At 35.7% G+C, this 19,158-nt stretch overlaps 2 protein-coding genes across 4 annotated transcripts in view; one reads left to right on the forward strand and one right to left on the reverse strand.

Moving 5' to 3' along the window:
• The window catches only part of LOC127730941 (chitin synthase chs-2-like), a 134,871-nt gene that overhangs the window by 108,394 nt on the left and 7,319 nt on the right, over positions 1 to 19,158 (forward strand). For all 3 annotated transcript variants that reach the window (XM_052239569.1, XM_052239568.1, XM_052239567.1), the window contains one exon: positions 14,421 to 14,818. In XM_052239569.1, coding sequence (XP_052095529.1) covers positions 14,421 to 14,818 — 398 coding nt within the window. The remainder of the gene's footprint in view (positions 1 to 14,420; positions 14,819 to 19,158) is intronic.
• LOC127730944 (uncharacterized) overlaps positions 1 to 19,158 on the reverse strand; it is a 151,598-nt gene that overhangs the window by 88,731 nt on the left and 43,709 nt on the right. The window lies entirely within an intron of this gene.

The raw sequence follows: 19,158 nt of genomic DNA on the forward strand, positions 1-19,158 counted from the left end.
GAAGCAAAGTAATTTAGATACGTTTTTAAGGTAAGTAAACGCACTATTTCCAGTAAAATTTCAGATGCACTTTCCAAAAAGAAGAATTTGAAGGTGCAAATAGTAGTTCAAATGGGGTTTGTGAAAAAAAAACCGCAACTGGAGAGAGTACCTACGTTACTCTTGTCTTTAGATCATCCGTTGTTACTTTCACTGAATCAACGGCCCTCGAATTGGAATTGCACTCATGACGAAGCAGGTGAACGAAAATATGACAAAGTACATGCGTGAATGATGTGGATGGACATTTGGTAACATTGGACAATTAAAATAAAATTGAGAATGGAAATGGGGAATGTATCGAAGAGACAACAACCCGACAAAAGCAGAAAACAGCAGAAGGCCACCAATGGGTCTTCAACACAGCGAAAACATCCCGCACCCAGAGGCGGGCTAAAGCTTGCCCCTAAACAAAACTGTGTACTAGTTCAGTGAAAATGGACGTCACACTAAACTCCAAAACATATAAATGAACAAAAATTAAAAAAACATACAAGATTAACAAAGGCCAGAGTCTTCTGACTTAGGACAGGCGCAAAAATGCGGCGGGGTTAAACATGTTTTGTGAGATCTCAACCCTCCCCCTTTATCTCTAGCCAATGTAGTAAAATTCATTTAAACAAATTAACACCACTCAGGGGGAGTTCGAACGTAGCTCTTCCATCCAAACTTGCCCAAAAGAAGGCTATAATTAACGCACAAAATAAGGATGGTCGGTGTCTTCAATGGGCGATGTTATCAGCTTTACATCACGAAGAAGTGGATAAAACAGTCAATACAAAATATGTGAAAATGAACTTAAGACTGAGAGTATAAAATTTACAGTCTTTCTATTAGATAGTTTACTAAAACTGCAAAAAAGGGCAGCAAGAATAATTTTTAGACGAACATGATTACACCAAACCTTCAAGCGAATTATTTCACTAATGTAACATTGTGTCGATTACACAAAGAATACATTATCATAAATCATAACTAATGTATAAGGCAAAAAATGGTTTAGCTTCAGAATATTTGTCCAGTCTTATTTTATCAGCTTCTGCAAACCAAAAATACAATACGAGATTTTCGTCTTCAGATAATTTTATAATTCCAAAACCAAATACAGAGTTGTATAAGTCCTGTTTCTCGTACAGTGGACCAAAAGTTTGGAATGTCTTCCTAATACAATCAAAAAATCAAACACTGTATTAGAATTTAACATAACTACAAATCTATGTACCATGATATTTGTACTGTAATGCCGTATAATAATTGTTTATTGAATTTTAATTGTATTGCATCTTTATTTATCATTATTATTGAATTTGTTTTGTTTATTTTTAATGTAATTATTATTGTATTAAGAGAGCCTTATTGAAAATTGGTGTAATCCAAATGAGTTACTCTCTCTAAATAAAGATATTATTATTATTAGTCCATTGACAAATTCGAAAGACAGAATACAGATTTCAACATTTATGTTTTTGGTTACGATGATGAAGAAATAGATGAGAACAAAGAAAATAAAACTGGAAGTATACCCTTTAAGGATATCAAAGAACACCGGTGCGAAACACGTAGACCTCTTGTTCTTGACTAACGCCAGCAAATATGATTACAGTTTGATTAAGAGGATATCACGTCTTTTACGTGCTCATGTAACATCACACGATCATCAACTTTTCTTTTGTCGAAGGTGCTTGAATCATTTTTCTAGAGAAGACAATTTAGACGACCAAAATGGAGTATTGCAATCAGAAGGAGGTAATGAGAATCGAGATGCCGGAAGAATGTACCTTTATAAGTTTTCAAAACCACAAATGTAAAATGAGAGATCCCTATGTGATCTATGCTGATTTCGAATGTTTCACGGGAAAGATAGACACATGTCAACCGGATTCGTCGAGAGTTTACACGAATGCCTATCAACGACACACACCGTCTGGTTTTTATTATCGTGTAAAGTACGCTCATGGCGACTACAAAGAAGCAGAAGTGTACTGTGGGGAAGATGTGACGAAATCTTTTTTGAATGTATGGAGGAGGAAGTGAGAGAGATTTCCGAGATTTATCAAGACGAAGAAGATATGGTGATGACAAAGGAAGATTAGAAAAGCTTTAAAGAAAGTACACGCTGTCACATTTGCGACGACCCATAAGGTAAGGATAAAGTTCGCGATCACGATCACCTTACGGGTAAGTATCGCGGTGCAGCACACAAGAATTGTAACTTTGACTTCTAACTTTCCAGATTCGTCCCCATCCTGTTCTATAATTTGAATGGATACGACGACCAGCTGTTCGTCAAGGAGTTTGGCTTCAGCGACGGTAACAATAACTGCATTCCTAACACCGACGAGAAGTTCATCAGTTTCTCTAAGAAAGTAAATGGAGATTTATAGATGAGGTTCATCGATTCAAGCCGCTTCATGCCGAACTCGCTGGACAGCATAGCAAAGAATCTAACGAATGATAAATTTAAGGCGGTGAAGAAGTGTTTCAGAGACCGTTATGAACTGATGGAAGGGGGTGAATCCTTATGGTTACATGGATCATTTCACGAGTTCTTTAGCAAGCTTAACGGTGAGCACATCAGTGATGACGACTATGGATATGCTCAACGTGCGTTTAAAGCATTTGAATGTCAATCGATGCAAGACCACTACGATCTGTACCTGAAAGGTGATGTGGCACAATTAGAAAACATCATTGAGAACTTTAGGGATGATTTCATGGAAAACTACAAGCTAGATCCCTTGTGGTACTACACCGCCCCGACATAGCCTATGACGCCGCGCTCAAAACCACCAAGGTCAGAGTGTAACTCATCGATGACCCCGACATGCTCCTGATGTTTGAAAAGGCAACCAGATGAGGAGTCGCCATGATCTCACATCGACATGGTAAGGCCAACAACCCTTACATGAACAGCTATGACAACTCCTAGCCCACCAAGTACCTGACCTACCTCGACGCTAACAATCTCTATGGGTAGGCGATGGCACAACCCTTACCCACGAGAGACTTCGATTGGGCAGGGTCGGAGGAGACCGATGACATCTTGAACTACCCCGACGATTATGAGTATGGCGCTATGGTAGAATGCGATATTGACTAACCAAAGAAACTCCACGATGACCACAATGATTACCCGCTAGCGTCCGAGAACGTGGAGATCAACAAAGTACACAAGCTCCTTCCAACACTGCGCAACCGCGTCAAGTACGTGCTCCACCACAGAAACATCAAGCAGTACCTGTACAAGCCGGACTACCTAGGAAGCTGCATCTTGGATCTCTCAAAAACCCTGATGTATGACTTCCACTACAACTTCGTGAAGTCGATGAACGCTAAACTCCTGTTTACAGACACGGACAGCTTGGCATATGAACTCCAAACCCAGGACATAACATCCTACTTCCAGGGTAAGATCGACACCTCCAAATACTCAGTCGAACATTCTTCCGGAATTCCAACGGGTGTAAACAGGAAGGTGATTGGTATGTTCAAGGACGAGTGCGGTGGCAAGACGATACATTCGTAGTGCTACTGGCGAAGATGTACGCCTACACGGTGGAGGATCAAATCAGCAAGTTAAGAAGAATGTGATTAAGCGCGACGTCAACTGTAACGACTACAAGCGATGCCTGAACAAACAGCAGGAGATCCACAAGCCGATTAATATCATCCGCAGCCACCTTCACCAAATGTACATCGAGGAGGTCAACAAGATCGCCAATGAAGACAAACGTTACATTTTACCCGATGAAATTAGCACCTTGTCTCATGGACATTACAAAATTGAAAAAAACCTTGAAGAAAGGTCTTGATAGAAGTAAAAAAACCTCGTAAATATCATAAACTATCAATGTGTTGAAATAGACAGCGTTTCAACACATGTTGAGTTTTCATTGGTGCTATAAATTAAAGAATAGTTGATAAGTTTGGAATATATGGAAATGAAGAAATAAATAGGAATACTTTTCTCGAAAATTTGAACATTAACGACAATCGTATCACTTACCTAAATGCTCCGAGTCATGGTACGGATACTGTAACAAAACGATGGGTTATGTAAAAATGAAAGACGGTATAAGTAAGCCGAAGCATAACATTCCGAGTCTGAGCAAATAAAAACGGATATAAAACAAATGGAGAGAGAATATGATGAAAACATAAAAAACTAAAGAAAAAAGTGGATACGTTTGATACCAGACTTCAACAAGAATTCGAGGGAAAGTAAATGAGTTTGAAACTATTCTACAACTAAAAATCGATACATAGGTGAAACGTTCTTTCCTAATGCAAAGCATTACCAGTACAACAATCGAAAAAAACAAGGCAGATCTGGACAGTTTAAGGATGTCTTATTGGTTAATTTAAGAATTAAATGACTTAGAGTACCCTTTCCATTTAACAAAGACCTCTTTAACACCAACCTTGGTTTGTTTTCGCAAAACCTTTCGATGCGGTAACAGTCTTGATCCGTTTTCTTTTTTAAGTTCAGATTCATAAAATGAACCTTGTATCTCTTCGTCATTAAAATCCTTGATACGATTCGTTTCAGGTTGAGTGTTTGACACGTGGGACACCGTCAAGATTTCTTCGGTTCATCTAGGGGTGTATCCCTTTTCAAAAATGCCTTTCTTTTTACTGATTCCAACTTTATCCCCTACTTTAAATTTACCCTGTTTCAATGGAAGAAGATTACCATACAAGTTCCAATAGACTTTATTTTCATGTTCGTTTTTACCTGCAGCGATAGGAGTTATTTTGATAGATCCATGTTTAGACGTATTATACTGGTGAACGAGATCACTCAACACATTGATGTAAGTGCACGTAGAATCAGCTGAAAATTATTTAAACATTTTTTCTCTCATAGTACCGTTCCATCGTTCAACGACACTCGATTTTCCCTCATTCTCGGTAGAAGTAACTTGCTTCCGAAGTAACTCCTTGACATCTTTGTTGAAAAATTCAGTACCTTCAGTCCATAACTTTTGAGGAATACGTGATGATGATTTGAATACCGCTTGAAAGGCATCTCTCACCGTCTCACCTTTCTTGTTTTTAGAGGTATAAGCCATCTGTATTTGGAAAACACATCGATAGTACATAGAATGAATTTAAATCCTTTGTTATCGCGAGAAAATGAACTAATAGGCAAACCAAATCTGATCCACACCTCCAGCGATCACACGACGTTTCTGGAATTTACGTCGAACGGGTTTATGTAATTCTTCTGCTAATTGATCTGTCCAACGTACTTTTTTAAGTCCTAAACCAAATCGCATTTTGGTACCTATGAGGGGTTTAACGATACCACGATCCATTTTCTCTCTCATGGTTGGATTGTTGATGGAGTCTAATTCACTTAACATATTTTTATCACACACAGAATTACGTGTTGGTATATCTTTATGTTGAACAAAACAGATATCATGACGATAGTCAGTTTTCATCGACTCGATTGATAGGTTTAGACCATGATTTAGGTGTTTTATCTGCATTGAGTCGTTGATGTAACTTAGTCCCAGGTCCCGTAAACTGATGTCCCGGAAGATCATTTCTACGGGTAGATGGTTAATGACTTTATTCATGAAACCCCTACCACTATCGGTTTTGACAAACTGATATTTCTTTGATCCAAACACAGCGCAGATTCCACCTTTTCTTCGTCGTCCGTTGCTAGTCGTCTTTTCGGAGAGATTTTCGTTTTTGTATTCCTCTTGTATTTTAAACAAAAGAGTGTCATTTTATTTGAATAAATGGACGTTGAAAATATCTCATACAATGACACGACTGCGAACAAAAGTAATCGATTAGAGGGTTGACTATTTGAAAATCAGACTGTGGTAAGACGACATTACTCAACAACTTTCTCCTGAAAGATGAACGGTTAGATTATAACTGTGTGCATGTGTTTGGAAAATTGCTTCATCAACGCATCTGTCAACTCTTACAAAAAGCATTGTAAAAAGAGTTATCAAAAGAGGATATACGTCAGCTTTTATCAGTTCAAGAAAAATGTCCTCACTCTTTGATCGTGGAAGATTGTCGTAGAAGATTTACCTACACCTCAACAACGTAGTTGTATCGATGCCTTCTTCTATAAACAACGAAACGATGTACCAGAGCCTCGAGAACTTGATCCGAATCGTAAGAGCTTAATGGTTTGAAAATTCTATGCAAGTCGAATAATTTGTTTTCTTTCTTTTATTGTAAGAATAAGAAAATCTAATCAAAACTTTACCAATTATTGCCATTTATTGCCATTTGTATGTTTGAATGATTGAATTGTGTATATACTAGTAATATATATTGTATTTTAATGTATGAATCGAATGTATGAATGTTAACTGTATACATGTATTTTGTTTGAGGGCCTCAATGAAAATTAGACTACTTCTAATTGAGTTACCCTCTTTAAATAAAGAATTTATTATTATTATTATTATTATTATGGTGTTTGATGATTTGATGTTGAGCAAACAAAATAAATGTGAGGTTTATTACGTCTGAGGTAGACAAAATAACGTGGATTGTTTCTATCTATGTCAAAATTACTTTAAAATTCCAGGTCAAACAATTCGTGAAAATAGTAACTTTATATGTCTATTTCCACAAGATGCTCAAAATCTTCAACACATTCATCGAGATAATTGCTCGGATCTCACCGTTAAGGAGTTTAAGGTGTAATACCACCAAATCATAGTACGTCACATCCGGTTGCATACGAAAATAGGTCGAAAAAAAATGTTCCCTTGAATTTGACAGTTGTAGGTAATTGATCCTACATTTCATTGCAGTAAAACATTTCTGGGTCATAAACATATATCTTGGGTATTTCAAAGCACCATTATTTTTTTATTTGGGGTTTCTATAGAATATTTTGGAAACTTGAGGTTACATGGTTACTAAAGCTTGTACACAGGTTAAAAAAGGGGGAAAATTTTATTGGTTAACTTCCAGTGATGGTTATTTTCTTATATGCAATGAAATGTTATGTGAAATTTTTTCTATAGTACTGGACAGGATAAAACTTTACTCATGCCAAGTATTTCTTTATTTGAAACAACGACAAATTCTGCACAATTTTTTGGAAAGTGCAAATTTAACAAAGACTAATAGGGGAAAATCAATGGTGGTATTACACCTTAAGACGATGTGCAATCACTGTTGTTCTATACCTTATGGATTTGTCACCATCGATCTCACCAGCTCCAAGGGAAATGGGAAATACAGATCTAAATTAAAACAGTTTTATAAATGCTAAATAAATGGATGATTTATCGGTATTTAGTGATTCTAGTAGTGATAGTAGTGATAGTAGCGATAGTAGAAGTAGCGATGATGATGTCTGTGAGCATGAGTTCGATCGTATTGATGATAGGTTAAATCGACGTTTTAATTGTGGTGTTGAGCAAATCTATAATATATTTGGTGATGGTATTGATATCGATAACTGGAATCTAGGAAAAGAAGTTAACAAGTTATCAAGAGAAACCTCGAGACCACCATGTAGTGCCAATACGATCAGAGGACATCAATGTACTCATTCGTGTCAACCGAACCAAGACCTATGCCTTAGACACTTAAAACTTAATACAGACATTGATTTGTACGAAGAACATAATTAGTCGTAAGGAAAAACACGTCAAAGAGCTAAACTTTTATATAAAGAAAACAATATGTCCAATTTTGTATGCTATAATACTATATTTTCTGAATGTTCTATGGGTAGTCATGCTAATTATATCAAATGTTGTGGTTCTAAATATTCTGATTATTTTGATTTTACTAAATGTAATGACCGTCTTAAAGTCAAAAGAATAAAAACAAAAACGTGAGTTAAATTGAAAGGTTGATCCATATGCATTATCCCCATTGTTTCAACGTCTTTTTAAACTCTACACACCGTTCAATCTTCAACGTTCATCGTTCAACACTCAATCGCTATAAATAAATGACGTTTATCAACATCACTGATCCTAAACAACGTGAAGCTCTTGCAAGATGTAAAGCGTAGCATTCAAACTAACAACTTACAACAACGATTGGACAAATAAGGATGGAGTTGTGATCTTAAAAAGTTTTTAAAAGGCGTTATAGATGCACAAGGAAAAACGGCATATAAAATCACCTAGACGGGTGAAGATTTACCAGCGATCCTACCTGCATTTCCTCCTCCACCTCCCGAGTTTGCGGATCCAATTCCTTTCGAACCACCTACAAACATTATTAACGTTAGTCCCTTATAGTAGAACATCATTTACACCTTATGACTACTAATAGCGCTGACCATACCTTTGAGTTCTTGGGATTGTTGACGTATCCCGACGACTGTAGCAAATCTTGAGGTCTCAGCCAATTGTGGTATTAAGATTCTACGATTGACGCTGAGGCTAATAACACTGATGTTGCACCTAGACATGGTTACATCATCTTAAAGCCTACAACCAAAGGATTGTTTTCATTCGCCATACCTTTAAAAGCACATCTTTTTTTTCGCAGAGGATTATGACAAGATCGTGTATGGATTCAAACACGAACTCACAATCGTGCGGGACTCTGATGCAAACACAATGTTAAGAGCAGAAGCGGTAGATCCAGCAAAGAAAGTATTACGTAAACTATACAGGTTCGTTACTCATGTGGTCCCTTCCGATGAAAACAAGATGAAACTATACAAAACAATCCAAAGCAAAAATAATCTCAACTGTGGTTTCAGCATGAGGCAGTGCAATTCCATATCCGTTCCTCAAAGTAGAGATTTCACTTGGCGACTCTCTGCTAAGAGTGGACGAGAAAACCCCAGATACATCAGCGTTGCCTTCCAAACTGATAAAAGTAATGATCAAACTCATAACTCATCCTTTTTTTATCGCTGCCAATTGCGTAAACTCCATGTCACCATGAATGCTCAACGTTATCCATTCGTAGGCTTTAGCACCCTCTTCACCCAGTGGCAAGTATCTAGGGTGAACAATGAAGCCGCCGACTTTCGTAAAAAGCTCTTCAACATTGATAAAAATAATAATAATAATAATATCTTTATTTAGAGAGATTACACCAATTGTCAATATGGCCCTCTTAATACAATAATAATTACATTAAAAATAAACAATATATATTCAATAATAATGATAATTAAAGATGCAATATAAATTTAAATTCAACAAACAATTATTTTATGGCATTACAGTACAAATATCATGGTAATGTTAAAAGTACATAGATTTGTAGTTATGCTTAAATTCTAATACTGTGTTTGATTTTTTAATTGTATTAGGAAGAGCATTCCAAATTTTTTGTCCAATGTACGAGAAACTAGACTTATACAACTCTGTATTTGGTTTTGGAATTATAAAATTATCTGAAGACGAAAATCTCGTATTGTATTTTTGGTTTGCAGAAGCTGATAAAATAAGACTGGACAAATATTCTGGAGATAAACCGTTTTTGCCTTATACATTAGTAATGATTTATGATAATGTATTCTTTGTGTAATCGGCACAATGTTACATTCGTGAAATAATTCGCTAGAAGGTTTGGTGTAATCAAGTTCGTCTAAAATTATTCTTGCTGCCCTGTAAAGTCGTCTATAAAAGGCCCGACATGAAAAGTGTGAACAATTCAAACGAAAAAACTAACAGCCTAATTATACATAAAAAAACAATTTACAAAATATCAAATATGAGTCGAGACAGGAACCAACGACAACCACTAAACTACAGGCTCCATCCCTGGGACAGGCAAATAAAGAATATGGCAGGGTGGATATAAAAACGAAGATGTGGTATGAGTGCAAATGAGACAACTCTCCACAAGAGATCAAATGACACAGAAATCAACAGCTATAAATCATCGTACGGCCTTCGACAATAAGCAAAGCCTACACCGCATAGTCAGCTATAAAAGGCCCCGAAATCAAAAATGTAAAACAATTCAATCGAGAAAACTAACGGCCGAATTAATGTACAAAAAAATGAACGAAACGCCACTGAATTACAGGCTCCTGACTTGGGACAAGCACATACATACAGAATGTGGCGGGGTTAAACATGTTAGCGGGATCACAATCCTCCCCTAATCTGGGACAGCGGTGTAACAGCACAACAACATGTTTGTGAGCAACCCATCCCGAAGCTGGGACAGTGGTGTAACAGTACATTAAAATAACAACCTGCACAAATCAGCAAATTAACTCAAAAGATCGGTACGAGACACCCAAAAAAACTAACATTAAGACAATAGACACAAAGCACCGACATAAGAGTATTTGCAATTACTGGAAGTTTGCTCAAACCTAATTACAACTGGTACTGAAATAAATCTTGTTCTCCCAGACTGAGTTATCACTCAGTACACAACGCGAGGCAAGGATTTATTAAAAAAAGAAAACAGTCTGAGAAACGTCTGGTTTACGTTGTATATAGATATAAGAAGATGTGGTATGAGTGCCGATGAGACAACTCTCCATCCAATTCATAATTTGTAAATGTAAACCATTAAAGGTCAACGTACGGTCTTCAACACGGAGCCTTGGCTCAAAACGAACAGCAAGCTATAAAGGGCCCCCAAAAAATTAGTAGTGTAAAACCATTCAAACGGGAAAACCAACAGTGTCTAATCTATTTAAAAAAAACGATATACTTGCATATAAATCCATATACAATGAAACGGTTTTTGAAAAGTGGACCGAACGTTTTTACCATCGAAATTTTGCAATAGAAATACTAGTTATGACCACAAGACTTTAACAGCCAGTGCAGGACTCGCACGAACGTTAGATTTAGTTAGAGGGGCGATATTCTGACGCATTTTTTAATTCTTGGTCACCCATGTTTAGAAAGAAAGGGAGAAACCAAACAATTTCCGACCAATCACAAACGTTGTTTCAAATTTGACCTTATGACGTCAAAGAATTTCCCATAATGCAATTATTGCATATAAATAAAAAAACTACTATACCAATTGAATAAAAAATATTGCATTCAAATGACATTTTATACCAATTGAATAAAAACTATTGCATTTGAATGAAAATTATACTATTTGAATGAAAAATTATACCATTTGAATGAAAAATTATACCATTTGAATAAAAAATATTGCATTTAAATGAAAAAATATACCATTCAAATAAAAAAATACTGCATTTAAATGAAGAAATATACCAATTAAATAAGAAATATTGCATTTAAATGAAAAATATCACATTTTTGCAACCAATACCATGCCATATCAAATAGTATTTTTTTTTTAAATTAACTGTTTAATATGAAACTTTAACCTACGTAATATTCTACACCGCTTTATATGTGTCTAGTTCTAAACGAAACGACTAATTATAATTAACAATTTATACAGTATAAATTATACTTGTTTACTAGGATTATAACCAAATGCTGACCAGTCAACAGCAATATCACGAAAAGAGGCCTAATAAGCTTTAAAAATTAAAAAAACATTTTATGACAAGACATGTTTTCCTGGTTGGAAGTAAAGCAGTGTTGTTTTTCCCTCATGAAGATTCTGCAAGATCAAATATGAGGGTCTAAATGAGTTTTAAAGAATAGAGAATAATGCATGAAGTAATGTGCACAATAAATAAAGAAAATAAACAAATAAACAAATCAATAAAGAATATTGGCCTTAATTGGGAGTGTAAAATCATAAAACAAACAGGAAAAGTGGGGGGGGGGGGGGGGACAAAATACAGAATAGTATAAAGAGTTAGTGAAGAAAGAAACGGGGGACCCTCACCCAGACCACCACTTAGGAAATGAAGTTTTGAGTAATGATTCATTTTTAAAAATAATTTATACAGCCTATATAGGGAAATGTTCTAAACTTTAACAGTGTGCATGCTTAATCGAAAATGGCTGGACTAAATGGTGCTTCCATAAACTGTATTTTAACAAGTTCATGTTCTTGGCCAATTAACATACATTTTTAATTTCATTATATAAATCTCTGTGAAATGACCCAGTAAATAGGAATTGGTGCAGGAAATATGATTTGCAAAAAAAAAAGCAATGTGACGACTGGAAAATAGGGCAAAATCACCCTTAGTCGAATATACCAGTTTGGAAACAAGAAAAAATGAAAAATTCTGTTTGCACCTCCTACTGTCATTTTCTCCCAGGAACCCACATTGTCCTCCCCTATGGAGATGAAATCACACCTGAAATATAAGGTCCACAAACTATCAAATAAATTACAAGGAGTGAAGTACCATGAGCTGTGGTTACATGTATATTTCAGACTCAAAAAAGGAGGGTTCATTGTTTTGTTGTTCTTGATTTGCTGTGAAATCATATCCGCTAATTTTACGCTTGCATTTGATTTTTTTAGAGGCATAAATCGCTCTTTGAGCACTTGTATTCAATTCATTAGCAGACGTTTTAAAATACTTACTTTACAGTTTTTCACCTTTTCATGTTTTGTTTACATCCATCTTTGCAGGACCTTTTCTAGTGTAAGACAAGGGTGAAACTGCGGCATAAGCTACCAAAATGAAGATCGTAATCTATAATTTTTTATCTACATTACAGTATTCATGAAAAGTCTTTCTCTCTTTTCCGACGTCAAGTACATGCTCCATATTTCCAGAACAGAAGTACATTTTCAACAATAAAAATTGCAACAATAAACTTTATCAAGTTAAAAAATTGCAGTTTTCAGTTATTCAACTCTTCCTCAAAGTATTTAGATAAAATAGATTATTTTAATAATCAAATTTTATTGTTACAGCAAATTACGACAATAAGCATGACTTACGATATCAGTGCTCAACCTTCTGCACAGACGGCGCGAAAATTTAAAACCCTAACTACCTTCAGTGTGTTTGGAGGTACGATGGGGTATGGTGATTTTAAAAAAAAATGTTCAAAACTGAAAAGTATTGCTTGCAACGTGCTTTAGTATTAAAACCACTTTAACACCAGTATGCTGTGATAAAAAGTCATTAACTACTTTGAATGAATAGGAATAAGTAAAAACGGTTTGTTGTTTAGGGAATTAGACCATTCTTTGAGTGGTTTGGGTAGTGCTGTCATGACTTAAGCCGTTGGTTCTGGCCTCTACCTTAAACGTGGATGTAATGATCTCTACCTTAAACATGGAGCTAATGTTTGCATTTGTAAACAAAAAAGGTAATGTGTTGCACATAACTAGGGGTTCATTACCTAACACCTATGGAGATTGGTTGTATTTAAAATATGGATGTAAAAAACATACAACAAACTAGATAGGATCAATTCCGTCGCATTAGGAACCTGGTCTGTTTTGAACGTTATTTGTACAACCAGTGCACTCAGTACAGCTGCAACAGGGATCGGAGCCATCACTTGCATACCTTTAAGTTCACTAGCGGTCATTAATTCGTTGGGAATGATGTGATAAACGGTATTATCCAATCGTATTGATAAAAACCGCAAAAAACATAAAGATACCGTACACCTTATCAGAATCTCTAAATCTAAGATTGAAGATGCAGTTAGTAAAGTTCTGGATGATAATGACATTAGTGACGTAGAGTTTACATGTATTGTTACATGCTTAGACTCGTACTACGATGAAATACAACAACTACGACAATCTAAGAAAGACCTTACTACGCATGCACCTTAAGGGAAAATGTTCCTTCATCACCCATTACACATGTTACATACCACGATCAACTTAATTTTTAATCTAGTGTTTAGCTAGATTAAAAATAAAGTGGGGAGGTTTTGACTAGGAGTAAAGAGGTGTTAAAGTGAAAGTAGGAAATTGATTGTTCTTTTGACTAGGAGTACGAGATTTACTTTCTAACAAGATCGTATGAGAAATACTCTTGTTTAGTCTTTTTACGTATTTTTAACCTGTACTTCTCGCAAAGGCTCCGTCAAAGAGTTCCTTCTCTCTGTTTAACCCGCTGCAGGCCCACACCCTAAGCATCTCCCCTTCCCTACTTTTCAAGATGAGTATATTACTCTTCCCTAACTTACCTTCTACTTCGATCACCTCTAAAATTTGGTAAATGACTCCAGTGACGAAGTCTTCTATTTAAGAGTCTCTTCATTTTGCTCCTGTACCTTATCCTCAAACACATTGTCACTCATGAAATCATCTTGTAAGAAAGCCATCGTATTCTTACTCATACCATTGCTTTCTTTCAAAGAGTTTTTTTTTTCAATTATAGCCTTGTCTTTTTTGAGAGGATTGTCGTGTTCGATTTAGATTTTTTACTATCACTTTCACTTTTACTTTCATTTTCATTTTCTTACTGTAAAATGAAAGTGCCGCAGAACCGGTCTTTTTTCACTACTCAGGAACAGTATGGGGTGTTGAAATTTTCAGTAAAATGTTGTTTTGGGGTTTTACATATATCACATATTATATTTTAGGCGAGGATAGATGGTTATGCACTTTGCTTTTAAAGAAAGGATGGAAAATTGAGTATTGCGCAGAATCGGATTCATACACTTCTGCACCTGAAGAGTTTTATGAATTTTTCAATCAGCGTCGTAGATGGACTCCTTCTACAATGGCAAACATTCTAGATTTAATCTTAGATTATAAGAAAATAACGAAAACAAACCAAAATATTTCGTTCTTGTACATAGTCTATCATGTCTTCCTGTTTGTATCAACATTACTTACACCAGGCTCAATATTCATGCTGATATTAGGCGCTATTATTTTGGGATTTGAAGCAATTCCACCATGGCTGGCACTCATTCTCAACCTCATTCCTGTTGGCATATTTATATTGATGTGTTTATATGCGTCATCACAGAAACAGGTACAATTTTTTAATATAGAGATGAAAATAACACTTTATTAATTACATACATCCGAAGGGATATTTTTTTAGGGTAAAACAGTTGTATATATATATATATTGACCAAATTTATTAGGAGTAATAACGACATGTTTATGACGTCAAAATGACATCACAAGTGACCTTTTTGCACTTCCAAGTGTCCAGATTAAAATATTAACCTGTTCATTTATCAATGAAATAATTTAGTATTGAAAGGCTTGAATATGTTTACTATTTTTGCACCTTTCAGGGGCCAAACAATTTTCGTGGATAACGTGTGACAATTTATCAATGGAGGAGATACTAGTATAAGAACCATTGTTTGGCCCCTGAAGGTGCAAAAATAGTAAACATATTCAAGCCTTTCAATACTAAATTATTTCATTGATAAATGAACAGGTTAATATTTTAATCTGGACACTTGGAAGTGCAAAAAAGTCACTTGTGATGTCATTTTGACGTCATAAACATGTCGTTATTACTCATAATAAATATGGTCAATATATATATATACAACTGTTTTACCCTAAAAAATATTTCGCATTCGGATATATTGATGATGTTCTTTCAATTAACAATCCAAACTATTCTGATTGGTTCCATTAATATATTCTCCAGAACTAGAAATTAAAGAAACAAGAGACACGGCAACCTCCGCCTTTTTTTTCTTTTTTTTTTTGACTTATACTTCGAATTTGACACAAGCGGTCATCTCAGTACCAGAATATATGACAAACGAGACATTTAATTTTGAAATTATAAATTTCCCCCACCTTAGCAACAACATATCAATTTCACTTGCACGTGGGATAACATTTCCTAACTCATTCTGTATTCAAGATCTTGCAGCTGCTACTCAGACTTAATGAAACGTCACCAGTGTCTGAGCAGAAAGTTGATGGACCAGGGTTTTACTTTGGTATTAAGATGCACAACAAATGGTGAACACTATCCCCAGGTCAATTGAACAACAATTTTAACAAAGGTGATCCCGTCATGCCAATTTTTGTATGGGCAAATTAGAAAAGCAAATTCTCAACACTTCTCTGTATCAACCTCTCTCTTGGTTCCGATTCATTTACGACTATTACATGCAGTGGGATAACACTGAACAATAATAAAATGCCCTGATTCAGCGTGGTAATAACGCCCACTCCTAAATCAAATTCATTTATGAAATCTCTGCCTCTAAGATCTCAATCCAAGACACTACTGTTCAAGTAAAGGGTGGAACCATATTAATATATCTGTATTGCAAGCCCGTAGACAAACATAAATGTTTTTTCCATGAGTTGTCATCCAAAACACTGTATCAAAAGCAGCCTACACCCGGGTTATCAGAAAGCGGTTTTGTTTTTACACCAGTTAAAGTGCAACATGGCGATTACAAGAACTTTGCGACAACCTACGAAACCGGGGCTACAGACAATAACGACAGTGATCATTCGGGATGTATACATACGCAGTCCCGTCTATTGTAAATACTTAATTTGCATGACGTTCCACATTTTAAATTAATACTAATACAAGTAGATTTTTTTTTTAGTTTCTGAAAATCAGCATAGATTAAGACGCCATTTTATATCAGACTATTCATACTGTTGAAATATATTTGTTATTCGAAATATTTATTGAAACGTTTATGTACTAATTGTTTTCTATTTTTTTATCGCTTTGGTGTTGTTGTTCACTTTCAGACGTATAATATACATTGATGATGTCCTATCACTGAATAAGCCATATTTCAGTCAGTACTTGCATCTCATATATCCCAGTGAACTTGAAATTAAGGATACTAATGATACTAGGACGACTGCTTCATACCTTGATCTTTTCCTCAATATTGACACAGATGGACGACTTCACATTAAAATCTATGACAAACGGGATGATTTCAACTTCCCAATTATCAATTTCCCATTTCTCAGCAGTAACATACCCTCTGGTCCGTCGTATGGTGTTTGCATATCTCAATTGATTCGTTATGCTTGTGCATGTTCACACTATACGGACTTCATATACAAGAGTGTGCTCCTTACACAGATACTGCTCCAACAGAGTTATGAGGAGGAAAGATTAAAAATGACACTCCGTAAATTTTATAGACACCATCACGAATTTGTTGATTTATACGATGTGGCTGTGTCTAAACTAACTAACGACATTTTTACCACGTCTTAGATTATGGTTTACCATCTGCGTCGTCTGTCTGCTAAGTACCGAATGTGACCTATTCCCGAATATGACTGTTTTGCCGAGTGTGAATTCACATTGCTATACGATTTGTCTCGGTATTTATACATCCAACATTCATGTATTTAGTACAGTTGGATATTGTGTTATGTCTTATCGTTTGTGGTTTGAATTCTGAATTCTGTATTTTCGTTAAATTTCACATATGTCTCATTTGTTAGAATAGTCGAGTTAACAGTCGAGTTAATTTTCATTTTCCATGGAGAACGTTTTGTGCTAGTTCAAATAATTATGGCGTCGTCACAGCATTAATTAAGAGCATTAATAGCCTTTCAAGACCGTCATAATCATGATAATTTTTTGGACTAGTATTGTGAAAATAATTGTGAATTGTTGGATCCCGTTCCATATAATTGTATGAATTTCACGATTACCTGTAATAATATATACGTCACTTTTTGTGGCGTTGATCCATTCATGTGACGCGCAGCTTGTGATGGCCTGTACTGTCGTTAATTCATGGGAGATGTCCGTTATTATTCTGCGGTTTACATGTTGTAATGTACTATTATATTATTTATTTGTGTATCTCTCGGTGCTGAGTGTTCTTGAGTTTGTTTGTAATGTATTCCTGTCACGTAGTGGTATTTTTTAACATTGCCATATAAGAGGGAGGTTTGACTGGCCACAAAACCAGGTTCAACACACTATTTTTTCTTAAAAATATCCTGTACCAAACCAGGAATACGGAAGTCCGTTTCTATGTATGTTGGCGTTTGTTTTGTTGCAGTTCAGTGTTTCTGTTGTTCCGTTGTTTTCCTCTTATAGTTGGTGTGTTCCCTCGGTTTTGGTTTGTGACCCGGATTTTTTTTCTCTTAGTCGATTTATATACAGCAGTATATTACTGTTGCCTTTGTTCCGAACTACAACCACATTTGGTGAAACCAGGACCATGACACATTTAGCTTTGTCAACACCTTTTCTTACAAATCACTTGAAGTTAGAAAAACATCGGGTTTTGTAAACAGAACACACATAAATATGCAGGATGCATTAATTCGCATTCTATCTGAATGAGGACATTAAATCTTATACTTTGTGTAAAAAGGTTAAGAACTCTTTGACCGTTTCGTAGGTGGCCTGTTGGAAGGCAACATTTCTGTTCCCATCCTATAAACATTCATTTCAAGTGGCAGTCGATATTCCTATCCTTTACCAGGGTCAATCGATTGCTGAATTTACCTATTTGATCTATTATCAATTTGTTCTCGTCCTAAATAGGCATGAGATATTTACTACTGAACCCAAACAAACAACAATCAGTCAACCCAAATACATCCATCGTTTTCTCTGCTTAATATCACACACTTCTATTTTAAATCTAGATTTTCCAAAAAAATCAATGTAAGTTTTATTCAATTGTAAGAACACTTTGTCCTTCTTGTCGTCATGACAATATTATAAAATTACACTATCTGAAATTCAGAGCGAGTACAAACCTAATGTAGTAAGAGGTGGCTTTAGGGGAGAGGAATAGGGGTCCATCCCCCTTATGGATCTTCATATATGATAAACGCATCGACTATTTACAAGTATCACTCCAAATGTTAGCTTGCCAGCCACCTTTCAAGGGATGCGGAAACAAACGATGTCTGACTTGCAAACAAATACTGAATGCCCAGACTTTTAACAGTCACTCCACTGGTACGGAATACACCATATTTTGCAATGTTAATTGCAAGACTACAAATGCTGTGTATCTTCTACAGTGTAAATGTGGTAAACAGTATGTTGGCGAGTCAGAACAGTCATTTCATAAACGAATGAACGGCGATCGTAGCGACTTTAAATGCAAGCCAGACCTTCCTCTCAGTCGACATTTGAGATCCCCTGGCTACACTAAGTCAGATCTCAATCGACTGACCATTACAATCATAGACCACAACACTGCTTGGTCTAGGGAGGATAGACTCACTCGGAAAAGATTTTTGATAAGAAAATTAAAAATTTTGGCATCAAATGGGATCAATGAAAAGGTGTAGTTCTAATTCGCGCTGTGCTTTTCATTTAGGTTATATAACATATTACTACGAAGTCTCTGTTGCTATTCTTTTACCTTTGTCAA

The sequence above is a fragment of the Mytilus californianus genome, unplaced genomic scaffold, assembly GCF_021869535.1.
Source record: "Mytilus californianus isolate M0D057914Y unplaced genomic scaffold, xbMytCali1.0.p SCAF_2, whole genome shotgun sequence".
NCBI classification, from domain to species: domain Eukaryota; kingdom Metazoa; phylum Mollusca; class Bivalvia; order Mytilida; family Mytilidae; genus Mytilus; species Mytilus californianus.